The 12,075-nt window shown below is 39.6% G+C and overlaps 1 protein-coding gene across 2 annotated transcripts in view; it reads left to right on the top strand.

Moving 5' to 3' along the window:
* The window catches only part of mrpl1 (mitochondrial ribosomal protein L1), a 75,734-nt gene that overhangs the window by 10,413 nt on the left and 53,246 nt on the right, over positions 1-12,075 (top strand). For both annotated transcript variants that reach the window (XR_009645185.1, XM_060832221.1), the window contains exons 3-5: positions 5,855-6,128; positions 8,348-8,431; positions 9,568-9,639. Coding sequence is in view for 1 of the 2 variants with exons in the window: in XM_060832221.1 (XP_060688204.1) it covers positions 5,855-6,128; positions 8,348-8,431; positions 9,568-9,639 (430 nt within the window). In the remaining variant the exon portion in view is untranslated. The remainder of the gene's footprint in view (positions 1-5,854; positions 6,129-8,347; positions 8,432-9,567; positions 9,640-12,075) is intronic.

Below are 12,075 nucleotides of genomic sequence, written 5' to 3'. Positions count from 1 at the left end.
CACTCTTTAGGCAGTGGGTGCTTATGATAGTGAATAGATTTTGATCAGGAAAAGAAAAGTAGTGCAGGACCTTTTGAAGTGTTTGCCACTCTCAAATTAGCACACTGCACTGGGAATTGCTGAAAGTTACAACACCTTGCAAGAGTGCAACCAACCATGGTATCAATTATTAAGGGATTGCACAGAGAATTGTGCCCAGTTATAGCCCCCACACTTTTGGAAGAATGTGAAGGTTCTTGAGAGAATGCAGAAGAGGTTTACCAGTCTGAACCCAGGAATGAGGCAATATAGATGCAAGGTCCAGATGAGAGAAGCTGAGATTTGTGTTCTTTGGAGTAACAGAGATTGAGAAGAGATCTGATAAAGATGGTGATGGTACAAGGACTAAGGAACACATATTTAAAACTTTGGACAAGAGATGTCGGATGAAATGAGGAAGAATATTTTTACTCCATGACTGATGATGACCTGTAACTTGGTATATACAAGAATGATAATCAAACTTTTCAACAAGAAATTGAAATGTACTTGAGCAAAATTAGCTTTCAGGAATAGAATGGAGAATTGGTCTCATTGGCTTTCTCTGCAGAGAGCCAGTATGGACTCAATGTGCCAAATGGTCTTCTCCTTTGTTGCAATGACTATACCTCTGTGATTGGAGAATTTGGGGTTGTTCTCAGTCAGAAAGATTGAGAGGCAATTTGGTAGAGGTCATTAGAGCTTCAACAGAGAAGATCTCAAGAAGCTTTTTCTATTGGCCAGAATCAGAGGACACTGTTTTTAAGAAACTATGACATTATGAGAAAAATTCTCTGCATGCAGCAAGTATCTTGAACACAGAACCTGTGCATTTGGTGGAGACAGCTTTAATTGAAGCTTTCACAAGAGAATTGAACAAACCCCTGAAGAAACTAATTTGCAGAGTTACAAGAAAAGCTTAGGGGACTGAGCTCAATTGTTTCTGCGGAAAGCCAATATAGATATGATAGGCTGTGTAGCTTTCTTTTGTGCTGTAACCACTGTTATTCTCATCAAGGATAAATGGAGCTAAGTTAGCATACTGACTTCCATTACCTGATGGATGTTCATGAGATATATTTGGAGAAAGTCTCCTGTGTCCATCCTTTAGCTAACAATCCTATGGTGCAATGCATCTAAATTGTCTTTGGCATTTCCTTTATAAACTATAATTCAAAGCTCAAACTGAGGTACAATTTTGTCATCTCAGAAATCATTGGATAGTTTTAGGAACAAGATTGACTTTGGAGGTGGTTGGGACACATTCCACAATTGCTTGTTGTATTTTGTTGAAACTTAGATGCAGAAAGTGGGAAAATGTACAATTTCCAGCACACATGTTATTGTCCTTGATGAGTTCAGAAAATTATGATAAGAGTCCAAATTCATTTATTTTGTTGAAACACTTGCAACTAATCAGTGGAGTATAATCTGAATGATTGTTTCAAGGTATAGTTTGAAAGTTAGGGGATGCAAAGCATTTAGCAAATTTGTCATTGCATTGTCGACAAGTTGATACCAATATAATTTCAGAAGCAGTAGCGGTATTGACAATATTGTTCCTGCTCCCAAGGAGTGGAACTGATTAGGTTTCTAATATTAATAAAAACAGTGGGTTGGAATGTCTTTTTTTTTTGTAGATATTTTTATTGAAATTTAACATTTTTGCAAATTTACAAAAATAAACAAAACTCTCAAACACAAACATTGATGTACAATTAAATCATATATACAATAGTCATAATTTAACAAAGAAAAGAGAAAGAAAGAAAACAAAAAAAAACGAAAAAAGAAAGAAAAAAAAACTCAACTTTCTACTAATCTAACCTATAACTAACCAGAGTGTATACCTAAGTCTCTTACATGCTCGGAATGTATAAACATCAAATATAATAAAACCCATATTCGCGCAGGATTCCTCTCCCAAGGGTCCCCGGAGCAGCCCGGTCTGAAATCTTCACTAAATAAAAGCCCTTGTTAGGATAGCCGAAATATCTGCATTTATATAATTCAAAAAGGGCTGCCATATTTTATAAAATAATTCAGTCTTTCGGTGCACCATATTTGTGAGGAAGTCAAGGGGGATTTATTCCATAATTAATCTGTGCCAATTTGAAAGTCCAGGGGGGCCCTCAGCCACCCAGTTCACCAAAATATTTTTCCTTGCACAGAAAGAGAGAATAGAAAATAGTCTCTTCCCATGCATATCCAGAGATGAGAGGTTCGAAAAGCCCAAAAGGAGAGATACAGGGTGCACCCTAATTTCCGTTCCTAAAATTTCTGTCAGGGTATTTGCCACTTTAGTCCAGTATCTGCGGATTTTCTGACAAGTCCACAGACAATGTACAAGAGTACCCACCTCTATTTTGCATTTAGGACACATTGGAGATGCTCCTGCCTTAAATTTTGCCAGTCGAGCCGGAGCTATATGAGCCCTATGAAGTATCTTTAGTTGGATAGCCTGAGTTCTGTTACAGATAGCAATTCTTCTAGCATTTTCCCAAATGTCATTCCACATATCCTCAGAGATTTCTAGCCCCAAGTCCTGCTCCCATGTTTTAAGCAGGTCATCCATGTCTCCTGAGACTCCATCATGTAGCAAATGGTATATAGTACTAACGGAGGATGCCCCCGCTGGTCGTAAGACATTACGTTCTCTGTCTGATTTATAAAGACTATCTATTAATGTAGTCTTCCTCTGTATATAATCTCGAACTTGGAAGTATCGAAAGAGATCCCCATTAGGTATTCCGAATTTCAGACGCAGCTGCTCAGAGGACATCAGGATCCCATCTTTAAATAGGTCCCCTAAGCATGAGATGCCCCTGGATCTCCAGAGTTTAAAGGTGGCATCTGTAATCCCCGGTTGGAATCCCCATGCGCCTACTATTGGTGCATGGGGGGATGTTTTATGTGAGTTACCCTCATTTTGCCGCATTATATTCCAGGCCTTAATTGTGTTTAATATTATGGGATTTTTACAGTGGTCTGTAATGATTTTCCTCTTAACTGAAAATAAAAGGTTAATAAGTGGGTATTTTACTTGGGAGGCTTCGATATCCAGCCAAATTGATTGTGGATCAGATGAAACCCAATCAGCTATGTAACTTAGTAGGGAGCTTAACTGATATTTCCTAAAGTCTGGGAAGTCCAGTCCTCCCCTTGCCTGTGGAAGCTGTAGCTTCTTCAGCTTAATAAGGGGCCGTCTATGGTTCCAAATAAAGGAGCCCAACCAGCCATATAATTTACGTAGGGCTAGCCTTGGCAGCATCAGCGGGAGCATTCTCATAGGATATAAGAGACGGGGCAGAACATTCATTTTAATTAATGCTATTCTCCCTAGCCAGGAAATCGGAAGGTCTCTCCATCGCTGGAGGTCCTGCCTTATCCTTTCCATTAATTGTACAAAATTAGCCCTATACAGCTGATCAAATACTGGCGTGATAAACATACCTAAATATAAGAAGCCCTCCAGGGACCAATGGAAGGGAAAAGGGGATCCGTCCATTAAGTGGGGTATCATAGCCAGACCACCCATTGGCATGGCTTCCGATTTTGAAAAATTAATTTTATAGCCTGAGAATGCACTAAATGTATTAATAACTTGAATTAGACGAGGCACTGACATTAAAGGATTACTGAGGAATAAGAGAACGTCATCTGCATAGAGGGTAATTTTGTGTTTACCTGTACCAATCCTCGGGGCCGTTATATTAGGATCAGTCCGGATGGCTTCTGCTAATGGTTCGATTATCAGTGTAAACAACAATGGTGAGAGAGGACATCCTTGACGGCAGCCCCTACCCACACTGAAGCCATTCGATCTTAACCCATTAGTAATAACAGCTGCTTTGGGGTCATTATACAATGTTGAAACCCATTTGGTAAACACCTGTCCAACGCCAAACCTTTCCAATGTGTAAAATAAATATGACCATTCAACCCTATCAAATGCCTTTTCCGCATCCAATGAAATTACTACTCCTGGTATCTTTCCCTGATGACAGGCTTGAATCATATTCAAGACCCTTCTGATATTATTGGATGATCTGCGGCCCTTAATAAATCCCGTCTGGTCCTCCTTTATAATATATGGCAGTACCCTTTCTAGTCTTAGTGCTAACATTTTTGAGAGAATTTTAAAGTCTACATTTAGTAAGGATATTGGTCTGTAAGATGCACAATCTTCTGGGTCTTTTCCTTTTTTGAGGATCAGAGAAATATTTGCTTCTTTCAGCGTGGGCGGGAGACAGACCTGACTATGCGCAAAATTATACATATCCATAAGTGGGTCAACCAATATTCCTGTAAATTCTTTATAGAATTCAGCTTGAAAACCATCCGGGCCCGGTGCTTTTCCGCTCTGAAGTTGCCTAATTGCCTCAAGTATTTCTTGGACTGTTAAAGGGGTATTTAGGGCCGACACCTGTTCCGGAGTCAGGCCCGGGAAGGTCAAATTTTTAAAAAATGACTGCATCCTCCTAATCCTATCTTCACAATCCTGCGATCTATATAGTTCAGAATAAACTTCTTTAAAGGTCGCATTGATCTTTTTATGATCATGAGTCAGGGTACCTGTACTTTCCTTGATGGTCGGAATAGTTTGAGGGGCTTTCTTTTTCTTTGCAAGAAATGCTAAGTATCTACCCGGTTTGTCGCCATATTCATATAATCTTTGTTTCGCAAATAATATTTCCCTTTTAGCCGTTTGAGTAAGCGCGGTGTTTAAAGCTGTCCTAAGCGCTGTAATCCTCTGCAATTTTGTGATAGAAGGTCTATCAGCGTATGCTGTTTCGGCTGCTTTTAGGCGAGCTTCGAGCAGACGCTGTTGCTCTCCCTTCATTTTCCTCTGGGTCGCTGAATAGGAGATGATCAAACCTCGTGCATAAGCTTTGATGGTCTCCCACATCATTGACGGATTGCTAGCCGTACCAGTATTAATTTCTAAAAAAGTTTTAAGTTCTTGGGAGAAGTACTTTAAAAATTTGTTATCTTTTATCAGGAAGGGGTCCATACGCCAATGCCGAGCAGATGTGGAATGTCTTTAGTAACATCAAAAACCTAAAAGAGCCTAGCAGATTATCTGGGCTCATCTTAATTGAAAAATTTTAAGTTAAATAAAGACGCATCCAAAATAAGATCAAATAATATAGAGTGAAAGCAAGAGGAATTGCCTGTTCCAGAATATCTTGTACTAAACATGAAATTCTAAATTGGCATAGATTCAGTTGCAGTTATTCTGCATATCATTTTGCAATGATGCAGAAATTGACAAGCTATTCCTTGAGATATGTAAAATCTTCTGACTGTTCTACTACTAGAGGTGAGTTTTTTCCCCTATCTTTCACACAGCTCATGTATTTCATTTTAAATATTCTGTGATATATTTTACAGCTTTAGGCTTTTGATGTTTGATTCTGATCTCTCTCCCTGCACCTTCTCTGTGACTGTTACATTCTGTTCCACACTCTGTTCCACTACCCAGATGCACTTTGTATAGCACACAAAACAACACTTTTCATTGTGTCTGTGCGTGTGACATCAATATATTAATCAATCAACTCAATAAATAACCCCAATCTTAAAAATTAACATAATTTAAATAATATTCCAAGATCCTTTGTTATCAGTGAGTTTGATCAGCTATTTCTTTGGATGAACCGCATACTGCACAGGAAATGTCCAGTAACTTATTGCTTCCTTGACTGACTTGTTCACTCATGCATTATGAATACAGCTTCACTTGTAGAATTTAAATTTTAAGAAAACAATTTTGATCTGTGCATTGTCTTGTACTTGTCATAAAAAGCTATTGAATAGTTTTCCATTTTTTCAGTACTAGAGCTGTCAAAACAGAAAAGAAAGAACCAAAGGAGGAAAACCTGAAACCTAAAAGTAAGAGCAAAACAGACTTAAATAGACATAAACCATATGGTCTGACAGCTTGGGAGCCAGTTGATGATGTCTACCGGATCCAGTATTATCCAAAGAAAGTGCATGATATTGAAACTGCAATTGACATGCTGAAGAAGTTTCAGCAGTTAGACTTTACTTACCCACGACAACCTGTTTATATTGATCTGCGGCTTGACATGAAGCTGGAAAAGAAGGTGAAGTATGCAAGCCTGTGCTTTACATTCTTGAGCAAAAGCCTGTTTTATAGAAAACTTTAGGAAGTTAAATCATCCAAATTAGTTCTTAAATGTTCTATTATTAATTGATTTAAGTTTCTCCAAATGTTCGGGTCTTTGGTTGTGCCACATGTATATTAAGCCAACTGCAACTGGGTATATCTTATTGGAATGCTTGCACTGAAAACAAATACCTGCTGAAGCATCAGTTGCTTTCATTTCAGAGTTAAAAATCTGGTTATAGTCCAACAAGTTTAATTGGAAGCATACTCGCTTTCGGAGCGTCACTCCTTCATCAGGTGATAGTGGAGGGCTGAAACTTAACACACAGAATTTATAGCAAGAATTTACAGTGTGATGTAACTGAAATTATACATTGAAAAATTAATTGTCTGTTAAGCCTTTCATCTGTTAGAATACCATGATAGTTTCACTTCTTTCATGTGTAAATCACAAAAGCTTTTTTTAAAAAGTTGCATTCTCGAGTTAGCTGTTAATAATGGTGATAGCTAGACAATATATTGAAGGTGTTAGTCCCCTGTGTTCTCTGTCTATGCCATGATGTTTAGATTGATTCTAATCTAAAAAGTGAGATAACGGAATTTTACACAAATTCATGCAGTTTTTGAGGTCAGAGTTCGACATGAATGCATGCAGTGTTTGAGCAAAGTATAATGTTACCCTTCAAGTACAAATTCACCCCACAAAATATATGTGTGCATGTGGGTCTTTGTCTGTGAGTGTGTTTTGTGTGTCTGGGTTGGGGGTTGTGAGTGTGTGTATGTATGTGTGTGTAGAGTGTCTTAAGTCTGTGAGGGGGTGCATGTGTGACTGTGGGAGTGTGTGTGTCTGTAAGGGTGTGTGTGGGTGTCTGTGTGTGCATCTCTGTATATGTGTGTCTGTGTGTATAGGAATGCCAGTATATGTGTGTGTGTGTGTGTGTGTGTGTGTGTATAGTGCAATGGTGGTCACCTGTAATGTGACATGAACCCGAGGTCCCGGTTGAGGCCCTCCTTATGGGTACCGAACTTGGCTATCAGCCTCTGCTCGGCCACTTTTCGCTGCTGCCTGTCCCGAAGTCCGCCTTGGAGGATGGTCACCCGAAGATCCGAGGTCGAATGTCCTGGACCACGGAAGTGTTCCCCAACTGGGAGGGAACACTCCTGTCCGTTATTGTAGCCTTTGCTCGGTTTCCCCAATGTACCTTGCCTCAGGGCATCCTTGCCTGCAACGTATAAGATAGACCACGTTGGCTGAGTCACGTGAGTACCTGCCATGTACCAGCCCTCCACTATCATCTGATGAAGGAGCGATGCTCCGAAAGCTAGTGTGCTTTCAATTAAACCTGTTGGACTATAACCTGGTGTTGTGTGATTTTTAACTTTGCACACCCCAGTCCACCAGCATCTCCAAATCATTTCATTTCAGAGACCTTGTATCCATTACATAAGTATTCTGAAAAATTCCTTTTTGTATCTAATATGCATTTGTTTAATGTTGACATAATAAGACCAGTACTCATGTCAGTTCAAGTTTGCAGCCTATTTGGACTGTACAAATCAAATCTGTTAATGTGGATATTTTTCCCCTTTTATTGACCGTGCTGTTTCTCAGATGATCCTGGACTACATGACAAAAGATGCAGAATTTAAAACACTGAACAGAGTGGGATGGGTACAATAGATTTCCCCACTGTGCCATTCTACGTACATGTCCCCGTTTGATTTACAAATACAAGAAGCTATCAGTTTATTATGCTGGCAAACTGAAACTGGTTAGTTCAGAGTGTAGGATTATCAGTTTCATACATTTTTAAGAAATATATTTTAAAAAAAAGTTATTTTTATGAATTTTATGTATTCATATTTCTTACCCTTTCACTTGTGGACCATCTCAAATCCCACTCCAAATCAAGCGAATAAAAAATTAATTGCTCTCAATGGCTGAACAGTCAAGTTATTCATGATTTATGAGGTAGCTACAAGAGGAAGGGCTGTGGAGTCTCTTTCTTGAAAAATTAGTCTTCTTAGTTGAGATGCATTCTTTGGCTCCTACTTACAACATTGTTGTGATATCAGAAACTAAGGATGGAATATCATGAAGTCACAATAAAAGTGCTCACTGCTCTTTGTTAAGCAGTTTGGAAACAATTGTAAATTGCATTTGGTTTGTAACTTGTGTTTTCTGTTGTATCCCAGAAAAAAGTGGACCCATTTGTCAGCATCGTGCATTTGCCTTATGCTTTTACAACAATGGTCAGCAAAGTGCTGGTATTCACAGAAGTGAGTAAAAATCATATATTTTCCTGCGAATTTCTGTGAAGCCTTATACAGGAGAACATCAGTTATCCGAATGAGATGGGCGGGCACTATTTTGTTAGGATAGTAAATTATTCGGTTAATCAATTAAATGCCTTTCCTCTGGCGCTCGAAGTTCTTAAAGTATGCTCCCCATTTAGGAGACTGCAGAAGCACACAACGTGAGAGCGCGCGAGCCGTGCCCCTGGCAAATTCCGTCCCCAGCCAACACCACCCACCTCCCAACCCCATCCAACACCGCCTCCCTCCCGTCCCCCAACTGTCCAACACCTCCCCATGCCCCCCTGCCTGCACCCCTATCCCCATCCAAAACTGCCCCTGCCTGAACGCCAACTTTTTGACAGGTTCCAACTCTGCCCTGTACAGGATGATGTTGATCAGATTGTTTGGGGAAGGGGGGTTGTTTTAGGGTACACTCCTCTGTAGAACTCAAGGTAAAGTGTGGGGGGAGAGAGAGAGAGGGCGGGAGGTCAGTCATTTGGAGATGGTGCCTGTTTAATCCCTATAAACGAAAGATGCGATCATTGTTGGAAACCCGTCTTTGATGTAAAGTTTCTATCGGGATCTCGAGATCTCCTTTGGATAATCCGATTTTTGGATAATTGGTATTCAGATAATCCAGGTTCCTCTGTAATTGAGGAGGAAGCAAATTGTCCTTTTGTTTTTAATAGATGATTTCTAATTATTAGCCAGCTGATTGGCTGCCTAATATTTCAAAGGACAGGAATGTCACTTGTGTGGATCTTTTGTGAGAAGCAGCATGAGCTGCAAAGTCTGGAATGACATTTTGTGAAGGATGAGGTATGCCAAAGTGAAAAATTTAACAATTCAACTCTGATTTATTTTGTTATGTCTCTGCGTAACTTGAGAGTCTTTTTCAGATAGCAAATAATCTGCAATTTGATCTTCCACCCTGTAAATACATAACTGTTTAATGCTTTTGTTTATTCCAGTTTTGTCACTTGAGAAATGTAAATTTTATTTCACTTACGGAATGACTTTAAAGCTAGTATTGACCAATTAAGGTACATTAAAATCCTCTCAGTAACAAACCATTATTAGTGTTGCATTTGGTCTCTAAAATATTGTTGTTCTTGCAGAATCCAGAAGAAGCTGCTGTGGCACAGAAACATGGAGCAGATATTGTGGGTGGAACAGACCTCATTCAGAAAGTATGTATTCATGAGCACAGTGATTTTCTAACAGTATAATAGGAAATTATGCATCTGTGAAAGGCTTTCTTTTGATATTATGCTAAAACATAATTTTTCAATGCTTCAAGTTGTTTTCAGAATACAGTTTGAAAATGAGAAAAACAGTCTACAGTCTTAGAACTACAGGACATATGCTACATCATGAACTTAAACTGAGTCGGGATCTTCTGCCTCCAAGTTCTTTTGGGCCTATTAGTTTTGTATACTTATTGTAGACAGGTTAGCGTTAGGTCACGTCAGGTTTTGTGAAAAAGATTTTTTTTGTCTGGTGGGGAACTCTTTACCCACCTGCTCTATGGTGGCAGAGATATATCTGTGATAGCATACTTGTAGAGTGCTAGACTACAGATAGAAAAGTGTTTCTGCCATTGTAGATGCTGGACAATTAATTCCCCATTTGACTAAAGCTGTTCCTTTTGTAAGATGCTGTGTCCTTACACTGACTTGCGTGCACTGATCTCAACAGTCTCCCAGATCAAGGAAAGTACCAAAAAAGAGCGAGAATCCCAGTTGTTTGCTACTCAACGTCACTACCACTCAAACACCTGTTCAGCAGTGGTGAATTGCACCTCTTCCTTTGTCCACATTGATCTTATTTTTCTTAGTTTGTGGTGATGGTGGGTCTGCTTCTTTAAGGAACTTTGGTTTTGGGGAGTTAAGATAGATACAGACAAAAAACTGCAGATGCTGGAATCCAAAGTAGACCAGCAGGAGGCTGGAAGAACGCAGCAAGTCAGTCAACATCAGGAGATGGCGAAGTTGACGTTTCGGATATAACCTGAAAAACTTCTCCACCTCACAATGTTGCCTGGCTTGCTGAGTTCAGATAGATGGCAGTCCTGGCAGTCTTTGCAGTTCTACAGAATGATAGACAAACATAGAAAGCCCAACAATTTAACAGTTTTCCTTCCGATTCATTGTTGAATTAGAAACGTTCTGTTGCATTGTCATCCATATGTAGGAACATCGAAAACAGTGATAGACCATTTGGCCCTTCGAGTCAGCTTAGCCATGATTATGATTATGGCTGGTCATCCAACTCAATAGCCTGTTCCTCCTTTAACCTCTTATCACTTAAGCCCTTTAGCCCCAAGTACTATATCCAACTCTGTCTTGAAATCATAGAATGTTTTGATCTTGACTGCTTTCTGTGGTAGTGAACTCCACAGGCTCGCCATTCTATGTTTGAAGAAATTTCTCATCATCTTAGTTCTAAATGCTTTATCCCGTTTCTTAGATATGACGTGATTTGTTTTCTCTCTCAATCTATCCTCAGACTTTAGAAGTTTGTGTATACTAGTACTACCAGCTATTTCCTTGCTGGCTTTCATTGTTAGTCCCTTTATGTTGGTGCGAAATGTACTTAACGTGCTCCAAATGAGTGGTTTGAAATGAAATGGGAATTTACGTGGAAAATGTTAAATCAACTGAACTGAATGCAATGGTGACATTTACCAGTGTGCCTGAATGATGCCGATCCTCGAAGCTGGAGGACTCATTCAAAGTTTCACAGGGAATGTTAGAGGATTAAAACCGTGACATCTCCTCTCCACTCCTCTTCTCCTAACCATTCAACTACACTTTCCTACATAGGCACACACACAAGCACGTACCCGTTGCAAAGACCATGACAATACTGAAGTAGGGTTGAAAGAGACAAAGGGTTTATTTCTCACCCTGAGACATGGGGATGTTTTGTAACACAGGCACACTTACAAATGTACAAGAAGAGATAGAGTTGAAAAAGATAGAGAGATTATTCAATTAGTAACTTGCACACATTTTGAAAAAATCAAGGTATTTCCTTTTATTCATTTGATGGAATAAAATGTGTGCAGTGCTGGCTGGGCCACCATTTATTGCCCATTTCTCTTTGGTCTTAAGAAGATGTGGTGACCTGCTTTCTTGAACTGCGACAGTCCATTGTATGTAGACCGAAATGCTATTCGGGAGAAAGTGTTAGGATTGTGAACCAGTTGGGAGTGATATATTTGCATTATCAGGTTTGGAGGGGAACCTGCAAGTCAATGATGTTACCATCTATCTGCTTCCCTTTCTCTTGTGGATGGTAGAGATGGTGAGTTTGGAAGAAGCTGTTTAAGAATTATAGAACATGGAACAATACAGCACAGAACAGGCCCTTCAGCCCGCGATGTTGTGCCGACCATTGATTCTCATGTATGCACCCTCAAATTTCTGTGACCACATGCATGTCCAGCAGTCTCTTAAATATCCCCAATGACTTTGCTTCCACAACTGCTGCTGGCAACTCATTGCATGCTCTCTCAACTCTCTGTGTAAAGAACCCACCTCTGACATCCCCTCTATACTTTCCTCCAACCAGCTTAAAAGTATGACTCCTCGTGTTAGTCATTTCTGCCCTGGGAAATAGTC

Source organism: Hemiscyllium ocellatum, chromosome 1 (assembly GCF_020745735.1).
Source record: "Hemiscyllium ocellatum isolate sHemOce1 chromosome 1, sHemOce1.pat.X.cur, whole genome shotgun sequence".
NCBI classification, from domain to species: Eukaryota; Metazoa; Chordata; class Chondrichthyes; order Orectolobiformes; family Hemiscylliidae; genus Hemiscyllium; species Hemiscyllium ocellatum.
Note: the sequence above shows the minus strand (reverse complement) of the source record. Positions and strands in the feature narration are given on the sequence as shown.